This window comes from Diadema antillarum, unplaced genomic scaffold (genome assembly GCF_040938485.1).
Source record: "Diadema antillarum isolate AM-2024a unplaced genomic scaffold, OU_Dant_1.0 scf00000123, whole genome shotgun sequence".
Classification (NCBI taxonomy): domain Eukaryota; kingdom Metazoa; phylum Echinodermata; class Echinoidea; order Diadematoida; family Diadematidae; genus Diadema; species Diadema antillarum.
This window is the reverse complement of record NW_027271012.1, coordinates 2,247,832-2,273,953: the sequence shown is the minus strand read 5'-3', so window position 1 is coordinate 2,273,953 and position 26,122 is coordinate 2,247,832. Positions and strand designations below refer to the sequence as shown.

Here is a 26,122-nt window from a genome sequence, read left to right as displayed (position 1 = left end):
GTACAGAATTTGTGTGGTTCGGAATAGTGAACCTTTGGAATAACAAAGCTTGTTTCATGTTTGGATTAGCAAACCTTTGGAATAACAGAATAATGGAAACATTGCACAACAGATGTTGACCATGATTGTGATTTAGTTCAAACAGATATATGTAGATTATCTGTCCAGCATGTTGGATGCAGTATCACTGTAGAAGCCATACAAAAGGAGGGGAATAATGCATGCAGTATTAACACTATTTAATATCGCCTTGAAAGTAAAGTACTGTCTATTCCATACTTTGTGAAAAGAGACTTAAAAAGATGATGTTACAAGATATGGATTTCCCAACGGGGGGATGACGTACATTGTTTCCATTAGAGGAGGCAGTGTCTTTATGAGTTGTTTATTTGGAAAATATAATGATCAGACTACTAGCAGAGTATTCAACAAATAAAAACAAAGCAAAATACATGACTCATAGATGCTGTAATTTCCCTCCAATATTTACTGATGTAGTGTAGCAGTATAAAGACAGATTAAGGGTTTGTACATTAAATGTCCAAACTCTTTTGTTTTCTTGTTATGAAGGAATGCTCAAAATCAATATCCAACTCCCGTCTTTCTTCAGTGTCATCAATTCAAGTGTAGTCCCACTTCAATCTACAAAGTACTTTTGGATATTAACCGTTATCATGATGTTGAAAGAATGGACATATTGCAAAATGTTGAATTTGAAAAACTGCTCTGTGAAATGACCTTGAAAATGAATTGTAATTGGAGACTCAAAGCTATGAAAATAGTAATACAGAAATATGTTTTTATGCATGGCCCCAATCGTAAAAGTGTACCAATACTCTGTACTCTGTTTGCAATTTTATGAAATACCTCTGCAATATATTAGATTTTTTTTTATCTCTGTGATTTTCATTTATTGGGGTTTAAATGTAAATGTAAAAGAGTATACAAAAACAAAAATGACTTGAAATAGACTTTAAAGCGATCACTTGATTCTTTCAATCAAACGATCGCACTATCGATATTTTTTTTCCCAATACGTCTTGAACGATAGTGATACGCAGTGCTTGTGCATGATCAGCTAACTGAGCGACATGGAATCTCGATATTAAAAAAATATATATATATATATAAAAATGTATATGTATAGCAAGAATGCACACACATCAGTACCGTTTTTATGGAGCAGAATTTATATGCACCAAGCGCAAGTGCCAAATCGTTACAGAGATATGGTCTGATTTATCGAAATATGTATACTTTCTGGAGCTGTCACAGGTAAATTATGGCTGTTTTTTGTGTACTCTAGCTGTGCACACATTTGATTTCCCGGGTATTGGTACATTTTAAAGTTTTTCTATGCAAAGCAGTCAAACTTTTTACCCCAATGACAGCATACTTCAGTCTCTCACAGCTCACAGTTTTCATTGCAGTAATGATTTAACCCTTTCTGTACCCGGATCTTTCGTGTGTACAATGCTTTTAGGTTTTCTGTCCAGGTCAACACTCAAAGTAAATAAAAGGTTAAATCATTAGACCAAGAAATCTTAAGAGATAAGGATGGCTCTATATGATGCTATCTTATTCAGGAATCTGAAATATGTCGGTACATTGAGGCTGTTTTGAAATTTGTGTGCAATTTAGTCTCTGCCATCAGTTCTCCTATATCCTTGTACGATGTGTATGTGATCCATAAAGTCCATGCCAACTTTGATCGAGATCATGCCTAGTGCTCATAAAGCCCTCACCCCTCCCTCCCTCAGTTGTAACAAAAATATCAGAATATCATGGTAGCAAGATTTGTTGTAAGAATGACCACAAGACACTGGCCAACAATGTGGTAACTTGATTTGAAAAGGAATTTCATTGACAGCGCTGTATATTGAGAGATACTTCAGGCAGTCACAGACATTGATCTTATCACCGTTAGTACCGTGCAGCTGAAATGTATATTTAATATAATTTTTTTTTAATTCGATGTTTAAACTGGCAACATCATCAGACAATTCCATTTGGCAGGATTGCTATGTTTATATGGTTACACAAAGATTTTCACAATGTTACATTTTGGGTCATCTTTACCACAAGTGGACTGTTAAAAGAATAATTTGTGTCCTACTTGTGTCCTAAAATCATCATCTATTTGTAACTTGTCAATTCTTTATTCTTTTGTCACGAGAGCATGGCATTTTCCACACAAGCTGCATTGTATGCATAGCAAGGAGACATGAGCCTCAACCTTTATTGTTTCAAAAGATGTATTGGAAAGGAAATGTCTAGTTATATTCGGTTTTGCTCTTCCCAAACCTGTGTACTTATCAAAAGTAGCACTGTATATCGGAGCAGTAATCATGACAGCTGTTGTGTCTTTGAATTAACCAAATTGACCTTTGGTAGATGGACCAGTACAGTGTTTCCATATCAGGGCAATTGATACCCCCCCCCCCCCCCCCCCAAGCTTAATACATTGTTAGTGATAAGGTTAGAGTAAAGATTAGGGTTGGGGTTAGATTTAGCATTAGAGTTTGGGTTAGGATTAGGTCCAGGATTAGGATTAGGGTTAGGGTATTGAAGGGGAAGGATGTGGGGCAATTGCCCAGGGGGATAATTGTCCTAGACCCCCAGTGATTCTTATGCCTGTCATAACACCAGACAGATAACTTGTACAGGAAATATCAACAAGGTAACACAAGACTAAGAGGAAACTTGTGCATCAATATTTTCCCTTGACAAAACTACATGTAATCCAATGAGATGTTCTGTATTATGATATGTACATAATTATTTCCTTGTTCCACGGGTAAGAGCAAAAATGAGTGATAAAGAAAGGGGTGGTATAATAGAGGTACAATTTGTATAGTATTAATCTTGTTTGTGCATAGGATTTGCACAGAATGCATACACCCACAATCTCAACTTTTTGAAGTCTCTGGTTGCACAAGTTTGTTGTGCCATATGTACATTATGTTTCTGTACAAATGTCCTAAAGGCAAACATATATATATTATATATATTGGTATATTTATATTAAAAATGGTAATCCTGGTGTATGTGTACAGGACTAAGGAAGATATGTGGGCATCTGCAACTGATGTCTTGCATAGAAATCAATGGACTAAAAAGACAAATTTTGGACTTTTTCATTGCATAAACTTCAGCGATTTCTTGACTGAAGATAATGTGATGTGGACTTTTGTGAAGTTCACTGTCCATAACATAGCTTCATTGGGCTGATTGGTTTTGTGATCATTATGGTTACTGTGTGTGTCTATTTACACAGTAATCATGCCTGAAGATATTATTTACCTTGTGTTGATTTTACTTGTGTTTGATCATTATGTGGAGAGGTTTAATTTCCTGCTTGTTTGTACTAGAAAATGCTATGAAAACAGAAACATATTAAATTCCAATGATCAGTGCAGAGTGACAAGGTTCTTGTCAACCTTTTGCAGCCTAGGAAGAACATTTCTATTGGCAAGGGCAGCCTACTAGGTTACCATGAAGTGTGTACCAGGTTACCACGAGGTATGATTTTTGTCCTTGCAGGCAGTTGGTAACAGGCGTATCAAAAAATGTTACCAGAAGGTGGGCAAATTTATTTACAGCAGTGTATGAACGGGTGTATTTATGAGCCATTTGTCTTGTGTAGAGCCTCATTGTCAAGGCAAAAGTAACCCAAAGCAAACTCAGCAGTATTGTGAAATACTGCCTCTGGCGACACTTTGTAACGGAGGCATTGATATAGTGGTAATATGCCATTTGCATCGTAATAGATAAAAGCATGGGAAATCTATGCATGATGTCTTGTTCCAATGGTTATCACTGCCTATGATAGAGCTTGCACTGTTCGGTAAAGTCGTAACATCATGAATATCACTGGGATGGGGCAGGGTGTTGTCTTTTACCTCCATGCAGCTTTTGGATTGCTTTCATACTGGCTCACTTATAGCATGGACCTACTACACATGGACATTCATCGCTTGTTAATAAATTCGTGCACCTGTTTCTGTCAAAAGCGTCACAAAAACATTTTGAACATGCTTTCCAACTTTGATCCAGTGTTGTCCACCGACAGCCAGCCTGAATAAAAACAAGACGGCGCTTTGAGAAATCTAACAACTACATGCGCAGAAGATAACTCTCTTAAATCAAGAGAAATGCATGTGCAGTTGTAGTGTATATTACGAAATCATCGCTAAAGCAATTTCATTTGCGAAATACAGGTACTTTACAAGAAAAGCAAATAATTAGGCAGGCTGACTATGCTTTGTAATTTTTTTTCCCCATTTGTCGTACATTGTTTCAGAGTAAACATGGACAGTAACAGTAAAGGACATGCTTGTCTCGCCATTCAGGGGCATTACATACATGGTCGCAAGTGTCCGCTTCAGTAATTACCAATTTTGTGACACAAAATTTGTCCTTGTTTGAGGTTTGCTGCTCCCCATCATTGGTGTTTATTCAAAGGCAGTTGAGTCTGAAAAGGCACCTCAGCCAAATAGGACCGAAATGAGGGAAACAGTTCTTTTGACAGTGACGATGCACGATTACACAATCGTCATTGTCCAAACGTCTGAATGTACTCGTTAAGATGCACATATTCAGGTGGCGGTGGTGAACATTGGATCAAAGAAAGACCTCTGTTCATAGTCCATATCTGTAGTAGGTCTATGCTTATAGCGAGTGGGTTCTTCGTTCAAGACCTTGCTATGATTCTTTTGCTATGACATCTCATAAAATAGTCTGTTTTATTCTCTCAGAGGATACATGTATACCGTGTATTACATGTAACTGAATTGTACTTCATGGGGGTGAATGCCTTGAAAGGAATCATGTTGAATTTGTCCAAGGTGCCATTTCATGGAGACATGGGCAGTCTTCAGAAACTGATCTTTCTTGCAAAACAGTCAATTAACTTTCTCAGGAACTCTGACATGAAGGTGTTATTGTCCTTATACATAAAAAGTTGTCCTCGGATATGAAAGGCTAACCTTGAATATTTGTGGCTTTTCAACACAGTAGGTGCAATTATAGTTATGTGCAAATGCTTTGATCTATTTATTCTTTATGGTCTTCGGATTGGGATGAATTTTTAGCTCTTGCATTTTCATGATGATGATGATGATGATGATGATGATGTGATGAAGGTGGCGGTGGGTATGGCGACTTTATTATGTCAGCTCCATGTATGCAGTGAAGACATTCTTTGGTGCTGTAGTTCCAGCAGACAATAGAACATAGTTTAATTTTTGGTATGCAAGTGATGTAATTCAAAAGGATGCATATCTGTAATCATTGTCATGCCTTTGTTATAAAAATGAACTGGTGTATTTTCAAGAGCCACGTCTTTATTATGATATGACCTGGTGTATTTTCATGAGTCTTAAATGTACACTGTAGATGGAAAATTATATTTTGCTATATAGTGTATAAAGATGTACAGATGTTAGTAGGGGGCTGGGGTATAGCAGCTGGGAAATGAGCACCAAACGTGACATTATGACAGATATTCAGGAATCGGAGGGCTCATATCACAGCCTGTATCAATGAAATACCGGTACTGAACTTCACGTGTAAATTTTCCTTCACATGTGAATAACATTGGTTATTGAGTGTATGCCGCTTTGTCTGTTTGCTGCAAAGACAAAAATGAAGATTTGTAAGTATATTGAGCAAATTTTGCTGCAGTAAAGGTCAAATGAGCTTGTAAAACCATAAAGTTTCTGGTGGTCTAGATAAATTTTGGTACAGTAGAACCTCTTTGGACCACTGAAATTCCCTCAGGTGTTTTTATCAGGGATAAAAAGGGAAAATAATATTAAGGGAATTGGACCTACAGAAGTACCGTGGTATGAGGCTATCTCAGACCTCGTGATAACAAGGTTCCACTGTACATTGTTTGCATATTTAAAAAAAAATCATATGAAGAAATACAAAATATGTGACCTTGCACCACAAAACCCCCAAAAATTTGCATGCACTGAGTTTGTGAGTTTTTTTTTTTGTGAGGACACAAAATATGTAAAATGGGTCAACCTAGTTAATACTGAGTTTTTCAGATTTTCTGGAAGAGCAGGTCTTCTGCATTATGCTGAAGTTTGGGATCATAAAACATGTGGGAAATTGTTTTTTAGCAGTTTTTCTGCAACACTTAAAAAAATTTTTTTTTAGAATAGTGTGATTAGTCGTGTCATAAGAGTCCCCTTTTTCTATGCCGGCCTTTACACACTCTTCACTTTCAGTTCTAATAACCTTTGAAAGGATGATGCTACTGCTTTGAAAGTTGGTTTTAATTATGGATAGAATGTGTTCATAGAGCATGATAACTTTCCACTTAATCTGATAATCCCTTCATTGTAGTTGCTAAGAAGTTTCCCATCCAGTATTTGTGTGTGTGTGTGTATGTGTGTGTGTGTGTGTGTGTGTGTGTGCGTGTGTCTCATTCATTGCACACAGTCAGTTAAGCGCCACAATAGACCCTGTACTTCAGAGCCCCTTTTCTCAGGAAACACTTTCCCAGACTGTGTGCTTTCTTTCCAATATTTAGATACATTGTAGTTAGGAGAGTCGATTTGAATTAACTTATACATCATTTAAAGCTTGAAGTCTGTTTTTTTTTTCAGAATCTGCTCTTAATAAAAAGCCATATCTGGCTACTTTTTGGTTTTGTGATGCAGGTTCACATATTGCAAGAAGTGTCATATCATCGCAATGAGAAGGATATACAATGTACACTGTGCCCTGAGTATTAATGGAATATTCACACAACTGTGCACATACCCATGCTCACATTTACGTGCGGCATGCATTTGTGCATTTTTGTCTGTGGGTGTGCATTGACATAAAGCCCATTTTATAAGAAACATAATTTTGTACTTGATATTGGTAAGTAGAAATGTGTGTTTGTTGTCTGATCTGTGTAATTATATTCTCTCTTCTTTTAGAAGATGCTTAAAAAATATACCTTTCCAAGGGTAAATGTTTGTACATTTTGCACAGGTTGTGAACATTGTGATCAATGCAGCTACAATAACTTTGCATGCTCTTCACCAAGTGTGTTGTAATTGTCATGTGCCTACTTCATTAGGAACCAAATATTTTATTATGCAGCAAGCTGCTTTTGATATGTTACACGTATGTAGAAAGTGTATGGGAGAATACCATGCAGAGCTTACTTTTGTGCTGGAGCCCTGTAGGACGTTGGACATAGGGACTGTCTGGCTGTCTTTCATATCTTACGTAGATCTTGCCTGTTGTGACTTTAAAAAAAAAAATTCTTGGTGTGTCGTGAGTGTGCGCTAAATAGGTTAGGGCCTACAGGTGTATATGTGCATTGATTTCATTTGGGAGCAAAGTCCACGGAGGTCAATAAATGAAGGGTCACATACAGTACACTTTGACTAAAATCAGAATTTCTTGTTTTAACTTCAGCTATGATTTCCTGATAGGAGTATGGTAATATTGGTACATGTATATGTACCAATGAAAGGTAATATGCAAAATCATTTACTGTATACGCCATATATTTCGCGAGTCTAAATTTTCGCAAATCGGGACTTCCCGACAATTTCGCGAGTGGTTGAATTCGCGATCGTGGAGTCCTGTACTGAACGGAGAATTTATACGCGTACGTCCCGAAATATTCGGTGTATACAGTATTTAAAAGTTGTTGGCAAGGTCAAATGTCACTGTGATATTAGCCAGGAAATGTCATTTTCCAGTTGTAACTTCAGTCGGGTAAAACTGAAGGAAAAGTTATTTGGAAAGGCTGAAAGAAAGTTGAGAGATGCCTCCTGCATGCAGAGGAAGTGTTATCAAATAGGTCAGTCCTAAAAGTCAAAGGTCATCATTCATGATACATGTATTTATCTATGTGTGATAAGAAGCCCCACTTTGTTGAAATTAGTGACAACATGGGAAGAAGGTGGAGCCACCCCAGTTGACTCTGCATTTCAGTCCAATTGCTGTTATTCTGATGTGATTGTTTTGATTATAAAGCAACCATGATAAACATTTTTTATCAACTGCAGTGTCTAAGAACAGTGTGTCTTTCTCAGCTTTCAGTTTTCCCGTTCATTGAGAGATGATATCAAAGGAGAGATTGTGCCAGAGTGAACGAGGCGTGAAGTTGACCCAGAGAAGAACAGTCTGTAGGTCTGTGAAAGTGAAGTCATCTGTTTTCAAGAAAATAAGCAAGAACTAAAAACAAATTCAAACATAAAAGAAACTGATAATTTTGAGTTCTCTCTCCCAAGTATAACACACATCAACACAAACAAACACGCAACAGTTTTGAATACCGCTCTTCATCACGTGATCAGAGTGTAATACACTTGTATCAGAATACATGAATTACATGTAAAACTCTGTGTGTGTGTGTGTGTGTGTGTGTGTGTGTGTGTGCAGGAATGTAAGTACGTCTGTATAACAATGTTGAAGAGAAATGCCACTGTAGATATCCCACATGTCGTTGAAACCAATTATCCCCAGCCCCCGACTTAGTGTGCTCTTGTACCTCACTGACCACTTCCTGATGTGTTACAAAAGCGTACCAAAACCGTACCAGAAGCTGGCATGTAAAGAATGTGCATAACATGCACATACGTCATAATGCAAAGAGTTCATTTTTTTGTTAAAGACATAGCTGTTAGTAGCTTAACTGCGCCAGGTGATCATGAATGGCCTTGTTGCTACAAAATGTGTGACCCCCTCTAAAAATAACTCATGAGGTACGATTTCTCAGCAGAGCACTCAAACGCCCCAAATCTGGTACAGCGCAGTACGATATACTTTGGTTTGCTTTTGAGCGTTCAAACGCAGCCTTATACTATTGTGACTTGACATGTTTCTGACCTCTTCATATGGAAAGACATGCAGTATACAGAACTGTATCATTATCTCTCTCTCACACAATTTACAGTGAACATGTACATCTACTGGTATGGCTCATCTCTAATATTCATCAGCGTCCATCTATCTATCTGTATCTGTCTTTATTTTCATAATTTTATGTTAAAATGAAATACACTATGTAGGTGTATTTTGTTATCGCACATACCTAATACAGCACATCCAAGCAAGTGTATAGCTGTACCATAGCCCTACACTTGTACATGCTGGGAATCGCCTATCTTCCAATTTGACCTTGGATACACACAGCGTATTTGTTCAACACAAACCCATCTTTACCAGTGCCAGCATGCATGTACAAGATTAATACTCTCGTGTGGCCCTTTTTACTATCTGAGATTGCAACTGAAAAACGAATAAATCTTCAGATTGTTGGTGAAGAAACCCCATTATTGTGTGTAACTTGTGTTGATGTTATGGGATGTGTGACTCAAATTACTAGAGTTTGGTAAATGCTGTGCCTTGCCTGAAACTTGCTGATGTCATACAAATGTTACTACTACTACTACTACTACACCTTCTACTACTACTACTACAGTATACCACTATGACAGATCAGGCAGGTTGCAATTGCCTATGACGTCAGTGGTGGAGGAGTTTAAAGCTGGCAAGGTTAGGCTAGTGGTGATGATGAGGGAGTCAAAGGACCAGGTGATAGCAGGAGTTAGGCCACCGATCCGCACAGGGAGGAAGTGGAGGGCGGAGGAGGCTGCGGACGAGGCAGTGGCAATGGCAAAGTGGAAGGAGATGCAGGGTGCGGTTCAGGTGGATCGGAAAGGGGTCGGGTTTCATCAGGGTGTCAGATGGTACAGCAAGCAAGGCAGGAAGGGTAGGAGGGAGTTGGTGGTGGAGGCGGTTAAGGAGAAGGAGGAGGAGTACCGCTTTGCCAAGGCTGTACAGCAGGGAGTGCAGGGAGCATGGACCCGATGGGAAGGGGTGGAGCAGAGGAAGGTGTCATGGAATGACCTTTGGTCAATGTCCTCTGGAGCTGTGCGCTTCATGATCAGTTCCACCTTTGATGTTTTGCCGTCTCCAGTAAATCTCCAGAGATGGGGCATTGTGGAGGATGGTGGATGCAGGGTCTGCAACAAGGCGAAGGGCTCACTAGAGCACACTTTGTCAGCATGTGGAGGTCTATTACAGGCCTATACATGGAGGCATAACCAGGTGTTGAAGGAGATGGCGGAGGTGGCGAGGGTGGCAGTGGAGGCAAGGAAGAAGAATGGGCCTCCTAGGGTGAGGGGAATCCGGTTTGTGAAGGAGGGTGTGAGATGCAGTGTGAGAAGGAAGGGTCAGAGGGATGATGGTGGGGGAATCTTAGCAGTGGGGGATGATTGGGAGGTGCGGGTGGATGAGGGAAACCGTACAGTGCCAGAGGAGGTGGTAGTAACTGCCCTTCGGCCGGACATGGTGCTGGTGGCTAGGTCTGTGCACAGGTTAGCAATGGTGGAGCTGACTGTGCCATGGGAGACAAGGATGGATGAGGCAAGGGAAAGAAAGCTGGATAGGTATGCTGAGTTGAGGGAGGAGTGTGAGAAAAGGGGGTGGAGAGCGGAGGTGCATACTGTGGAGGTGGGGTGCAGGGGATATGCTGGTCGATCGGTAAGGAGGTGGGTCAGAGGGATGGGAATAGGTGGTAGGGACGGGGAAAGGTGGATCAGGAGAATTTGTGGGGCAGCGGAGACAGGATCTGCATGGATAGTAGGGAAGGCTGGGGGGGGGGGGGGGGGTGGTGGGAATAGGGGGGTGTAGAGAGAGTGTTTCGGGAGTGAGGAGAGGTGATTGATGCCAAGCTTTTTCTTTTCTGTCTTGTTTTGTGATGTTTTGTTTGTTTTGTTTTGTTTTTTCTTTGAAATGCCATGGGGGTGCTGTCAAGGGGATCCCAACGCAGCACCGGCCAGCCAGGGGGAGGTGTACAGCACTTAAATGGCCGAAACACTGGTGATCCCTGGTGTGCTGCTGACGACCCATGGCATTTGCGGAGTTAACATCTTTCCGTTTATTATCTCACGATTACTACAACTACTACTACGTGTGTATGAGTTTTTAAGAAATGAAAAGGGGAATGATATTAAGTATAATATTTTACAAGAATTGCTAAAAACACAATTTCCCATTTGTTCTATGATCCCAAACTTTAGAATAATGTAGAAGAATTGACCTTTCAGAAAATGTGAATAACTCAAGATTGACTAGGTTGACCCATATCACCTATTTTGAGTCCTCTGGTAAGATCAGGGCGTGCAACATTTTGTTGGTTTTGTGATGCATGGTCACATTTGGTACAGAATCTAATTGGAACTAATTATATAAAAATGTTTACTGACCTCACAAAGCCTTGTGCAAATATGAAAATGAAGCAAGAAGATATTAAAAAATAGAGAAAACAAGGAAAAGTAGAAATTACGCGGTGCGTAATATATGTCCCCGCCGGAAGTAGCATTTAGTAGCAAAATGTACAATATAGGTAAAAAATCAAGGTCAAAGGTCAAAGAAGTCAAAGGTCAAAATTCTGTGTAGAAGTTTTGAAGCCCTCACCTAGTGCCATCACATAAGGCAGACGGAATCGAAATCGGGTTAGAAATGGCGAAGGAGTAGCATTTTGTAGCAAAATGTACAATATAGGTCAAAAATCAAGGTCAAAGGTCAAAGAAGTCAAAGGTCAAAATTCTGCATAGAAGTTTTGAAGCCTTCACCTAGTGCCATCACATAAAGCAAACGGAATCAAAATCGGGTTAGAAATGGCGAAGGAGTAGCATTTTGTAGCCAATGCACAATATAGGTTAAAAATCAAGGTCAAAGGTCAAAGAAGTGAAAGGTCAAAATTCTGTGTAGCAGTTTTGAAGCCCTCACCTAGTGCCATCACACAAAGCAAACGGAATCGAAATCGGGTTAGAAATGGCGAAGGAGTAGCATTTTGAAGCAAAATGTACAATATAGGTCAAAGGTCAAGGTCAAAGGTCACAACTGAAATTCTGTGTAGAAGTTTCAAAGCTCCCATGTAGTGCTATCATATAAAGCAAACAGAATCAAAATAAGCTCATAAATGACAGAGAAGTAGCAAATTAAACATTTTGATCACACACGGACGCACAGACGGACGGACGGACGGACGGACGGACAGATGGACGACCTTACGGTGATATACTTGTGTGTCTACCCCTTTGTTCTCCCTTTTGTTAAAATAGACACACAAGCAAAAATTTTAGCCACACAAGCCTGACGGAATAAAGGCCATCTATTGTGCACTATTGTTCTCCTAGCCACACAAGCATACTCTCATTAGCACGGACAGACGGACGGACGGACACACGGACACACACACGTACGGAGCCCGTTTTATAGTCCCCTGCTCGAACTCGTTCGGCGAGGACAATTATGCTGGGCAACAATGGCAAAATGTCACATCCATATAACTTATATATCAACAGGTGCTCTCGTTTAACCCTATTTTAACTGGGGGGGGGGTCAAATTGACCCCCCCCTCGACATTTGGCACCACGATTCCGCAACGTGCAAAGATTTTGCTGCATCGTTACATGACTTTTTTCACTGAAGTCTCCCGCGTATTTTGAGACCAAATTTGCGACATCCGGGTACACCGTTCTGAAGTTACGCAATGTTTTGCATATGCATGTCAACCCGAAAACAGCTCAAATTCATGATTTCGTGTGCAAATCCAATGCAAATCGTGTTTTTTTTTGGTTTAATTTCTATAAATTAGATTATTTCAACTTTTGAACATTGAAATTTATCAATTCTAATTTAGATAAGCTTGAAAAAGTGCCTGCAACAAATTTTGGCAAACAAACAATGGAAAACAAAAGGTCGAAAAAACAGTGAAATACATAAGAAATTAACAAAACAATAAAAACAAAAGAAACTGATTTTGATTGCGTTATTTTTTTACAAGAAAATTGTTTGATGTGTCTTGAGAAACTCTGACACAAAAATTTAGAAATCCTTCATTCTTTTTGATGGAGTTATAGGTGAAAATATGATTTCATGCGTAATTTTGCATAATTAATTCATTAAAAAATATAAAAATCAACATTTTTCTATTGTATGACCATGTAATCTTTCAGTTGACATCCGGCTCTATATTCAGGCAAAATTTTGCGGCGATCATGTGATCGCGGCCAAGATCTGAAGGGGGGGGGGGGGTTAAATTGACATCCCCCCCCCCCCCACATCAAAAGAAAACTGGGGGTCTGCCCGTTCTAAGGACTTCATTATTAGCAGTCACGTGAACATGAATTTTAAGTAGAATAGACAACTGAGTGTATAAAGTCATGGTCAAACTTGTGAACTGTATTAACTTCATGTAAATAAAATTTTCTACTGCAAAAGTACTTGTGCAAAGTTGTGTGGGAACAAACTACAGATTACAAAACAAGAATTGTAGACACAAAGACTGAATGTTAAGTGCTTGAAAATGGCTTTATTTTCTCAATGTGGCTGCTGCATCACAATGCCTGCCAACCACTCTCAATCATATTTGGGAGATTCAAAATTCAAAATATGTGATATTTTATACAAAGCAAGAAATTCACAACCTCACTCCCAAGTATAGAAGCAAGATGCTTTTCTGCTTAAAACTCACTCTATCACACACAGTGACACTCTTCTAGTGTGGCATGCACTCTCTTGATGTGAAAGCCACCTGTACCATGACGACAATTCTCACAATTAATGGCAGAATAGAGATAAATCTGTCACATCATAGCAACCACAAGCAACTTATTCTTTCTCTCTCATTCTTATTAGTCCTTATTGAAAACTATGGAAATCAAACTGTCTTCAAAGCCCTTTGAAATATGCAGCATTCAAACTGTCTTCAAAGCCCTTTGAAATATGCAGCATTGTGAATATACTCTCAAAATCACAGTCTGCAAAGATCTGTGGCTCACAAATTGACAGGGCCAAGATTGACCATATGATAGCTCCAAAAACAACAGTAATTTCATCTCCAAGCACATAGCATTTATTGCCTGCCCTGGACACCAGAAACTAAAGTATCCTTTGTACATCACTTCATGACCAATTCTTCCTGCAGTGTAAAATGTTATCGTGAATTCCGTGTATTCTTTGTTGCATTCCAGGCACATAACAATAAAGCTTTATAGCAGGGGGAATAATACACAAATCTCTATGGGAACATCAAGTAAAAGCTAAAGATAATCATTATTCAATCCTCCATCGCCTCTCGCTCTGCAATTAGTCTCTTCCGCTTTGCCCGTTCCAGCAGTCTCCTCTCCCTCTCGTACTCCTTCATCCTGAGAACAAAGCTGCATCAAGAGAACAAACAAAACGGAAAAACAAACAAAGGATAAAGTGAACCAAAGTTTTGCTATGCATGTTTGCCTTGTGAATAAAAAAAATGATACATATTATGTGAGACTCCTTTGTTCTAACATCAACCAGAGGACATTCATTCTTGAAAATATAATGTATAACAAAACAATGGATCCGTAACAGGACATACCACTTGTTAAATCTTAGGTTCCCATCCATCCACATGAATATGTGTACATAAAAAGTCATAATACTAATTTGAATAAAAAAATACTTCTGTATCACTTTCTCACCATCTGTCCAATGTGAATAAAACATTTTCCTACTTTATTTGTTTATACTCTACCAGGTAAATATTACAGGGTGCATTTATTAACTCATTTTTGGCACAGATTAAGGAGTTTTGGGCAATTGACAGATGCAAAGCTGTTTTGATTATGGGGTTAGGAACAAGTTTCTGAAGCTCTAAAAGAGGTGTGATCGCAAACTCATTCCAGCCAGAAATGCGTTTATTGAGAGTTGATAAACTCAAAGTTGCTAAGAACCTGCCCACACCAACCACTGGCAACTACAAATCTCTGTTCCTCGTGTCAAACTGTGCAATAGAGCTTGACAGGCTTCCCAGTCAACTATCGACAGAGTTGATAAATGCAATTACCCGAGAAACAAGATCTGAAAGGCATTTCCAAATGCGTTTTGAGAGTGGGTATTGAAATGCGTTTCAAACATGGGAAAATTGAAAAACGCAGCCACAGTCTATTTGTACAGTGCACTCCTGTTATAACGAACACTGTCGTAACAAAATTCTGGTTACAACGAAGTAAAACTTTAGACCGCAACATTATCTGCATTATGTTTTTTCTTGTTTATTTGTTTGGTTATAATGAAAATTTGATATAATGAAAGGAAAGTGCCGGCCCCAAGGACTTCGTTATAATGCCATGGGAGTCCACTGTACGCTGGAAATATGCTATACACTGTATAACACTTCTAAAAATACAATTTGTACACTGGAAATATGCTACAATGTATAACACACTAAAAAGCAACTTATCTAAAATTGTAATGAAATCCAATGAAATGTACAATCTGTAATCGCCAGCAGCAACAAGTCAACCAAAAGAGAGAATTTAGTCACAGAAAGGATACTCACTCTTCATATTCACAATGGTTGTATGCATGCTTGACGTGGTTGCACTTGAGCGCATTAGGGAAATTCTCGTTTTTGCACTTCATGAGGGCAATGTACAGATGGGCGCAGTAGTCTCGCTTGTCCAGAGGAACTCTTGCCTGATTCATCTCTTCCTGAGTAGCAACCATCTCTGCAGAGAAAAGACATGAACTTGCTTATTGTACTTCACTGTAGTACAAATACTGCCATACTGTATACCTCCATGAAATGTTGACTTACAGTAAGTGAGATGTACATGTACATGAGACATGAATATGTATGCAATGAGTTACATGTATGCCTTCATACAAAGAACATAATAAAAGCATCTATCAAAATTAAAACATCATAGTTCAGACTCATCAGAGGCTTGGTTCCTGATGAAGAGACATAGCACAAATCTGCAACTTCAAAGCAGCTGAACGCATCATACTCTCACACCAAATGGCACAGAGAGGATCACAAGCTCGGCTGCCACACTTCCAATATGGAGAGCATACATCATTGTAGGCGTTTACCTCAAATCTTTAAAAGTGAAAAATCACTTTTTTTTTGCATTAAAGGGAACCCGAACCCAAAGAGCAATGTGGATTGAGTGAAAGCAGCAACATTAGTAGAACACATCAGTGAAAGAGGAAAATTGGACAATCAATGAAAAAGTTATGAATTTCTAAAGTTTTGGTGTTGGAACCGCTGGATGAGACTACTAGAGGTTATGACGTATATGTGTGGACAACAATATAAAGAAAATATAAAGAAAATTCCACAAAAATTAAGTTTTCTAGCATAATGAAAGAGCACTCGACTAACCGCTTTCAGAAAGCAGGGGGAATAATTGCTACCCTTATGTCAGTATCAAGTTGATGGAATGTGTAATTTTCATGAAAAATGAATTTTTTTGTGGAATTCCCTTTATATTTTCTTTATATTGTTGTCAAGTGCTCTTTCATAAGGCCGAAAAAAAAATCATTGTATTGGCGTAACCCGCCCGACCCTAAAAAAAAACCCCGACCCAGAACTTTTCAAAAAAAAAAAAAAAAGGAAATACATCGTTTTTACCGAGAGAAGGCGCGATACCGGTTTGCGAATTATCAAAAGCAACAACAACAACAACAGCTGGTGTCGCAAAATGGCCGCGCAGTACAGCGTGTCGGTGACCGGCAAGTCCGGTTCGAAGATTTTATTTAATATTATTTGGAGAATCGATTTGTCTGTGGCGCTGGGTGATTTAGCCCAGGAATTTGTTCATTCGTATTCTGACCGGTATGTCGTGACGGCTGTTAAAGTGGGGAAGGTGGAAACAGGTCCGTTCAAAGATGTCATATTTCACCTCAGAGTACTGTGCGCGACTTTTAAATTTAACTGCGCAAATTTAGGTCCCGCGTGATATTTGATCCCCTGACCATACTGATATACAAATTGGACTCCTAGAATAAACACGGCTACAAAGTATATAATGTTTCTATAATGTTTTATTTCACTCTAGATTTCTCCATGTGAATACAGTAAAACCTTGTCGTAACAAAAACTCTGAAATAACAAATGCCTGTCACAACATTGGGTGGAATTCTCGAAGGTGCTCTCATTTTAGACCATGGTTCTCACAGCCATGGAGTGGTTTAAGTTGGAGGCGAGTTCATTGGACCACTTTGAAAATACGCCCTTGATTTAGCACATATTTCAAAAGTGGTCCAATGAACGCATCTCAAATTTAAACCACCACATGGCTTAAACCAAAACCACCTTCGCGAATTTCACCCCCCTCTTTTGGGTGGACGCCTATACTTGTTCCCTATTTTCAAAAGACCCCCCCCCCCCATCTAGGGAAAACATTCAGAAAATGACCCCCCTATCTACAGAAACTGACAAAATACCCCCCCCCCCCCTTTTCATAAATTTCTAGGGAAAATCTTCTGGAGATCAGTCCATTTTCTATTTTTATTTATCATTTTTTTTTGGGGGGGGGGGGGGGGGGGGCTCTGTCCCCCTAGTTACGGAAGAGTTTTCAACAGACCCCCCTCCCCCCATCTACGAAAGAATTTTCAATGGACACCCCTATCTATATGGAAAAGACTAAAAAACACCCCCCCCCTCCTTCATAAACTTCTAGGGACAAATCTTCCGTAGATAGATGTTGAAAACGGGAACACGCATGCGGTCTCCTATGGGTTCGAATGGGGGGCCAGGGTGTTTTTCCTTGTCCAAATATGATTCCCTTTTAATATCTATTGCTTTTAAACCGGTGATATAACAAACTTTGGATGCAACAGACCCTCTCTATTGAATGGGGTTTTGTTAAATATGAGTTTTACACGTAAAAAACAGGTAGCACAAAAAAAAAAAAAAAAAAAAATCCGCCCGCCCGACCCTATCTGAAAATCTCATGTTATGCCAATACATTTTTTTTTTTTTTTTTGGCCTAATGCTAGAAAAGTGAATTTTTGTTGAATTTCCTTTATATTTTCTTTGCATTGTTGTCCACTCATAAGTCATAACCTCTAGTAGAGTCTAGTAGTCTCCTCATCCAGCGGTTACAACACCAAAACTCTTTTGCATCGATGATCCGATTTTCCTCAAACTTTCACTGATGTGTTCTACTAATGTTGCTGCTTTCACTTAATCCACATTGCTCTTTAAGTTTGCCTTCCCTTTAAATTCAATCATACAGACAGTAGTAGATATCTAGAGTTTCTAAATCTCTATTTCACGACACGAGTATGCCAACTGTGCTACTTATGGTGCATGGTCCCTGTGTTTTAGTCAAATGCGTACGCGGGCGCACTGCGCAGGTTTCCTATAGAGACCGACGCTATCGACTCCTCTTTAGCGCTTACACTTTGGCCCACTTCCCCGAGTCCGAAGAAGTCCGATTTACTGTAGTCAGTGGTTGGATCACAGTTCGGCTCATGATTCGGCTGAGGGAGATGACAGCTTTAGCAAACTTCTTTTGTGATGTCATAATAACAAGCACATATGCACACACCCTGGCATTACTACAGACTGCGCGATGCGCAGAGAAGACAACGAAGGCAACGTTACCTAGCAACAGCTACGCACTTTACTCTTGATGACAGCTCAACTTCGGTATTCTTCGTATCAATGCTAACGGTGATCGGCAGTATCATCAACAGCGCCCTCTACACTACCGGGAGTATGCCCCTTTAAAGGACAAGTTCACCTTCATAAACATAAGGATTGAGAGAATGCAGCAATATTAGTAGAACACATCAGTGAAAGTTTGAGGAAAATTGGACAATTGACACAAAATTTATGAATTTTTAAAATTTTTGTGTTAGAACCGCTGGATGAGGAGACTACTGTACTAAGGCTCGTGATGTCATATGAGTACAACAGTATAAAGAAAATGTAAAGAAAATTCAATATATTTTCACTTTTTTTTGGATAATAAAAGAGCACTTGACTTGACTCTTTCTAAAGGCAATGGGAATAATATTACCCATACATATTGTCAGTAACGAGTCAAGGGAATGTGTACTTTTTTTCAAAGGACTTTTTTCAAAAGATGAATGTTGAAATTTTGTGAAATTCTCTTTATATTTTCCTTTATTGTTATACGCATGTGACATCATACACTGCAGTAGTCTTCTCATCCAGCGGTGAGTGCACAAAAACTTCAAAAATTCGTAACCTTTGAACGGATTGTCCGATTTTCCTCAAACTTTCAATGATGTGTTCTACTAAGTTAATAATGCTACATTCTCTCTCGATCCTTGACCTTGTCCTTGTCCTTTAAATCAAGCTGATGATACTTGTCTAGCCCGAGTGGGAGTGTCTGGATCACCTATTTTAGGTACAGCCCACAGCTTACTACAGTAAACTTTAAATGCTATTCAACTGTTCGTGTTCAGAAGACGAGTAGTAGCTAGTAGAATCCTACTAACGTTAGAAATCTACCACTACCACCAGGGTCCCTAGAGTCTAGACCCCTAGTGGTATGACTATGATGGGGGGTTGGGTTTCCGGACACTTAAGTTCGCGCATGAAAACTTACCTATTTTACAAGGAATATGCACCCTTTACCATAAAGACTTGATATAGACTCCTCATATACTAGACAACATACTCTGAAAACGGCGTGAGAATTAATCTGCTAGATTGTTGGATTTCCCCTCCAAAAGTGACTCCATGTACGTGTCCGGTCTCACAACGCTTGGTCATACGTAACTGCGACCAGCCCCAACGTGCAGCATTGGGGCTGCGCCATTTTCGCATTCAGATCTTGAAGTTGTACAAAACGGGTGCCTTTGCGGCGCTATATTTCCTTAATTTTTCAACAAAAACTACTAGGAATACTTACATGGGTCGATTAAACCTAAATGATTCACATCGGCGACAGTTTGATGCATTTCATTGCTTATGATGCAGAAAATGTTGTCTTATAAGGCAAATATCTTCAGCTCACCGATGCTCACTAAAACTCACAATCACTTGCACATGCTCACAGCATCATTCAGTGCAGTGCATTGACAGCTATTGCTCGCTACATGATGCATATTCATTTCACCTTATATGAACCGTGCGATGATGCATTATTCATATCCTTGAGCATCCGTAACATTGACGTCATTGTTCACGCATGCGTAGATGCGTACTAATGGATATACACGTTCAAAATAGCAGTAAGGCTCTCCACTAAGGCAGGCTGCTTACTCCTTAAAAAATGTGGAAATTTTTGCAATTTCCAGATAAATTGGTGAGAAGAACCAAGGCAATGGGGTAATGTATAGAAATTTCATCTTTTATAGTCATTGTGTTTATGATAGAAATTCAGCCATGCTTTATTTGTGAAGTCGCCGTATGTGGCAATAGGAAGTTATTCGTGATTTTGAACTTCAGCTAAACTGCGGGGTAGCCGCCAGGACCGCGCCGCAAGGCGCGGTCTCCGGGGCTAGTCTATACTAGGTCATACGTAGTTCAGGCATGGCGTCCAGGCGCTAACCCCGATATCAAGATGTGGGACCACAAAGAAATTTCATGGTGCAAAATGTTCACTTACCCCTCTCTGGTCTGCCATCTGGGTATCCATATAGAGGATCAAATGTCGGGATGTTTTCTAGATCTGGTGCTGTATCAGGGTGTGTTACATAAGCTGTCCACATTTGCCCCATGATGACAAAATTCGAGCCTTTTTTTGAGGCAGTTTTGTTCACACTCTCATCCCAACATTCACCGATAGCTGTGAGTACCGATAGCTGGCGTCCTTGTTTTTCTAAATACGAATGTGTATGTGCAAACGCCTTTTACACACACACACACACTCCCAATTACTAGTACTAGGAGAGTATGTGATCGGTGTTCATTTTTTTTTTTTTGAATTCAAGCGAACATTTTTTTTTTTATTCCACACTGCATTACCTGAATATTTAAGTGGTATGGCAACTAGTGGTTGACCATATGCCCATCAACAGATTTTCCAGTCACACACACATATTAATACATGCACACGCACACAGTCACGCGCGGAGGGAGGGAGCGGGGGGGGGGGGTAGAGCAAACAGAAGGGATAAATTAATTGATAAAGAGATTCTCAAAATAACCGATCGACAGCAATAAAAACCTGCTCGCAAGACTGAAACATCATAACTTGATTTTGCAAGTTTTTGAATTGAATGCTTTTAGGAACTATAAGAAGCCGCAAAAGTTATGTGTAGGCCTACTTAGATACATTACTTCAACAGTGTTGACAAAATCTTCATAGACCAACTTTTAATTGTGGAAACATCCGGACTGTGAAAAACACATTCATTTTGTATTTCCTATTGCTGAATCCTACTTCCTGGTTACCATGGAAATAATCTGAAATACTTTGTGATATATGATTCTTATGCATCTTATACAGCAGAGAAATCAGACTCATAAACTGGCGGGGATGGTGTTATAGCAGAATAGAAGTAACACTGCTAAAGAGACTTCTATATCGACTTGGCGTCCAGTGGTGATACTGCTAATCTGTTGCAATGATTATGCGGATCTCGGCATGCTGTGACGCGGTACTACAAGAATGTTGTCGGGCCTCCATCCTTTTGTTTGTTTTTTTCTTTTGTAAAGGTTACGTTTCGGTGGCCGGATCGGGCAGCTAAGACTAAAAATGGACTGCTATGTCTACTTTCACATTGGGCCAATACATTTATTTTTGTTTTCCAGTTCACCGATATTTCAAATCTTAGATTTGACGGTCACGTGGCCCGAATGGGCTACCAGAGGAAAATATTATAGTGTGGAGAACTGATATCCTCATTTCGCGGCCCATGCTTTATCATTATAGGGATGTAACCCAATAGCCATTTCAGGGGCGGATCCAGGATTTCCGTAAAGGGGAGGCGCCTTTACAAAATTAAGGGGGGGGGGGGGGCAAGAGCCCCTCTTTCTTTTTATTTCGTTTGTCAAAAAAAAAAAACAAGAGGGGGCGCGCTCCCTCTGGATCCGCCACTGCATTTTTTTCATGCAACATGACAGTCATTAAAACAAACGTTTTATACTCCATTCAGTCCAGTGTGTATGTCTTTCACCCTCATATCCACAGTGCGTAGTGAATATGTTAATAAAACGTGGGTAGCAGCTATTACCTCTATAGTCCAAAAAGGTAGAGTAATTAGAATAATGGCCAGTTTGTTTTTGGTTTCACTCGTACTAAGAAAGCTATATAAGAGAGCTTTTCTGTAATGTTTTATTTATTTTGTTCACCTGCTCAGATCGTCACGAATTGTTGTACAGTTGTATCCTTCTAAGCCAGGTACAAAGACTCAATCAGCATTCTTAATAAAATCATACATTATTGATGGATTGTCCTATTTTTCCTGAAACTTCAAAGAATTGTGTTTTTTTTCTCAATATTTACTGATTATACTCATGATCGTATGACTGGAATGAAAATATACTCACTTTAAATGCGTACAACATTATTTGCATATGCCAAATAAATTAACAAACCTGTATCGACAAAATTTCATGGACGTGTTCCTTATTTGCGTAAGATATGTGGTACCAGCAAGGAGCTTCAAACAGAAGCTCCGCATCGCTCCGTCGTATTCATGCATACTTACAGTGCACTCCCGTTATGACGAACATAATCCGGTTACAACGTCGAAGTAAAAATTCAGGCTGCGACATTATCGGTTATAACAAAATTTCGATATAACGAACGAAAACTGTCGGTCCCACGGACTTCGTTATAACGGGAGTCCACTGTATGGGGTTCGTTTCTAGAAGACGTTTAGTGTTTGCATCACATCCATCGCTTATTTAATGGAAGAGATGTACTCCCCGCCATGTAACTCTTCCTGACCCAGGTGTAAACTAACTGGAAATGACAGGGCAATTTATTCCGGAATAAAAATGTTGACCTGATTGAGACAGCTCTTGGTATGATATGAGACTACAACTATCATAAAAACTGTGAATGAAGTTATTATCAGTATCATTTTATTTTTGTACGATCAAGACAACAATCAGCACAAAAACGTTGAAGCTTCACTATTTTATCCATCTGATGGCCACATTGCATGCCCATGCAGAAGACATGCAACTGATGACATCTTTACTACAACATGACGCTATCCCTTCGTGGTCAGAGTGATAGAACACATCACCTCACGCAATTGCTTGCTCCGTATACAAGCAGCAATCAACACGAGACAGGCTTAATTATTCAGTCAAACAAGTAATAATCGTAGTATAGTCTATCCAAATACTCTGTTCGCCAGAAACCGTGCCACCATCTCCCTGGTACCGTGCACGTTATCTCCTTTGTACTCTTTCCTTCGAACTATTAACTCAAGGAGACAGGTGATGTCCTTAGTTAATCAAGACTGCCTAAGTTCTCACCGTTGTCCCGTCCCTCAAGTCGGTACATGTGTTTGACTGCACTGAAATAAATACCTGTCGAGAATATGTAAGTATATAATTTATTGCAATCCTATATGAGAGAAACATTAAAGGACAAGTTCACCTTCATAGACATGTGGTTTGAGTGTATGGAGCAATATTAGTAGAACACATCAGTGAGAGTTTGAGAAGAATTGGACAACCCGTTCAAAAGTTATGAATTTTTGAAATTTCTCCTCACTCAAGGCTGAATGAGAAGACTACTATAGCTTGTGATGTCACATGAGTACAACGATATGAAGAAAGAATAAGGAAAATTCAACATATTTTCACTTTTCTCGCATAACAAAAGAACACTTGACTTCTCTCTTTCAGAAGGCAGGGGGAATAATATTACCCTTAACATATGTCAGTAACATGTCGAAGAAATGTGCACTTTATTGAAAAAGTGAAGTTTTGTGAAATTCTCTTTTATTTTCTTTATATCGTTGTACGCATATCGTCGCTGGGGTGACAAAACCTCGTATCTCAAAAATGTCAAATGTTCAGGAGAGCAAAAAAAAAAACAAAACAAACAAACATGGCGGCCAAAGCACTATAGTGAATGGGAAAGCCTTTCCTTTGACATGTCATGGTGACTTCATTTTTGAAGTAAGACAGTTGGGATTTGGCCAAGACATCACTTGACCCATTATTTGACCATTAAGCTATAAAAAAAAAAAAAAAAAAATTGACATTTTTGAGATACGAGGTCTTGTCACCCCAGCGACGATATGACATCATACACTGTAGTAGTCTTCTCATCCAGCAGTGACTGTGCAGATGCTTTAAAAATTCATAACTTTTGAACAGATTGTCCGATTTTCCCCAAACTTTCTCTGATATGTTCTACTTTATTGTTGCATTCACTTTCAACCACATGTATATGAAGGTGAACTTGTCCTTTAAGGGTGGGATTTCACGGAGCACGCGAACGATTTGCAAAGGACGCGAATGACAAAATCCAACATTCGGAAAAGTTTTTCTCCGAATGTGTTCCGACAATGAAGCCGAAAACTATTCTTGCGCAATTTGTGCGAAGTTCCCACGACGTATGTGCGATTGTCGTGTGTATCATTGCTAAAGTACAGCATGTTACGTACACGAAGAACACGCGACGGAAATGCGAACAACTAAAAATTTTCATGGGAGAAAATGTAGCAAGGAGAGGTGGAAGCAATAAAAAAAAGATCAACTCAAATCAGCTTTCTTGAGTTGATTCTTTTTCTTTCCTCTATTTCTCTTTTCGTTTTCTCTCATTTCTCTATCGTGTGTTTGCCTACATTTTTTCCCCTAGGACGTATCTCCACTAGTAAAGCATTTGATCTTTTTTTTTGCAGTTCCTCCAACACATAATCTCTATAGTTCAAATGAAATTTACATACTTAAGATTGATTTTAAGTATATTCTGCGAATTTTTTTTTGTATATCAAATATTCTTTCTCTTTGCTAGTCTATAATTTCTTTTGTTACTATAGTTGTTAATAATTGTTTGATGTTTAGATGTATGCTACGATTTCTATTTGCAGAAAACGTACAGGGCATACATCCCCCAAACGTGCGCTAAACGTTCGCGAGAATGTCTCAAAAGGTACGCGAACAGTTTGCGATTACGTCGTAAACTGATCGGAAAAACTTCGCAGATTTCGCGTAACATACGCGAGACATTCTCAGAAGCTTCGGAGTCTGTTTGGGGTTTCACGAACATTTTGCGAACATCGCGCGTGTCTTGCGAAGGTCTTGCGCATATGACGAAGCTTTAAAGACACTTTCGAGAACAATTTACGAGCAAATCCCGACTAAGTGTGCGGAAAAGGTTCGCGAAAAATTTCAAACTTTTTTGAAATTCTCGCCGAAGTAAAAACGACATTCGCGAACAATTGACGACGCTTCCGAACCCTCACGTTTGTTTGGCGATCTTTTGCAGACTAAAATGCGAATGCTGGATTTTGCCATTCGCGTCCTTCGCAAATCGTTCGCGTGCTCCGTGAAATCCCACCCTAACGGAATTAAAGTTTGATATGATATTTTCGACGTCAATGTTCTTTATAAAACTCAGTGTAGTTGTGAAGTGGCATTTGCAAAAACAGATGATGTAAAACGAAACAAATTAACAACTATACTATAATATCACACCTGAAATTTATGGGGCTTTTATGACAAAGGAAATATCTAAGATATTTTTCGATCTGCACCAATGTATTCAAAGACATTCTAAACTCTACGATGCCTTTGAATTCGAGGTTAAATCTACGGAAGTACAATCGGAAAACAATTTTCATACTTCAGACAAAACCTAATTTTACACCACGTGCACCGCACAGACATCATAAGATAGTACAAGATGGAGAAGAAAAAGAGTTGAACAATCAAGGACGCCATGCTTTTACCGATGAGCACACAACTCTAGAATGAGTTTAAACTTAGAAATGAAACGGAGGTTTTGACTGTCTTTATGGAAATTACAACGGACATGAACAAAACATACCTAAAGAAATCTTGTTGGTAAACGCAGCCGAAGCAGATCGAACAATCACAAGAGTTTTTTACGGAAAAGTAAGAATGCCTATAGAGAACACGACTTGTACACAAAGTCACCAAGGCGCCTTGTTTAAAGAGAAGATGAGACGGTGACTGACTTATGAAAACTCGCCAAGTTGCCTTGAACATGATGCGAGAAGGCGGATTGTTTAAAACTCGATAAGGGTCCTTGATTAAGCGACTATTACAAACTGGTCGAAAACGATTTGACGTATTTGTACAGTCACCTCGCATTTTCGAGAGAGACATACGCGGCGTCAAGCAGACGTGGTGAGTTTGTATAAATCAGTCGCCCTCTCTCCTTTTTTATTGCCAAAACATGGT

General features: G+C 39.3%; 1 protein-coding gene across 1 annotated transcript; it reads right to left on the bottom strand.

Annotated features, from left to right (window-relative positions):
* Positions 1-13,758: 13,758 nt before the first annotated feature.
* Positions 13,759-20,558, bottom strand: LOC139720175 (NADH dehydrogenase [ubiquinone] 1 beta subcomplex subunit 7-like). The gene is made up of 3 exons (XM_071631540.1): positions 20,391-20,558; positions 15,356-15,524; positions 13,759-14,195 (listed from the first exon to the last, which is right to left on the bottom strand). The coding sequence occupies exons 1-3, from the start codon at positions 20,500-20,502 to the stop codon at positions 14,096-14,098; spliced, it is 381 nt and encodes a 126-aa protein (XP_071487641.1). The 5' UTR covers positions 20,503-20,558; the 3' UTR covers positions 13,759-14,095.
* Positions 20,559-26,122: the final 5,564 nt, after the last annotated feature.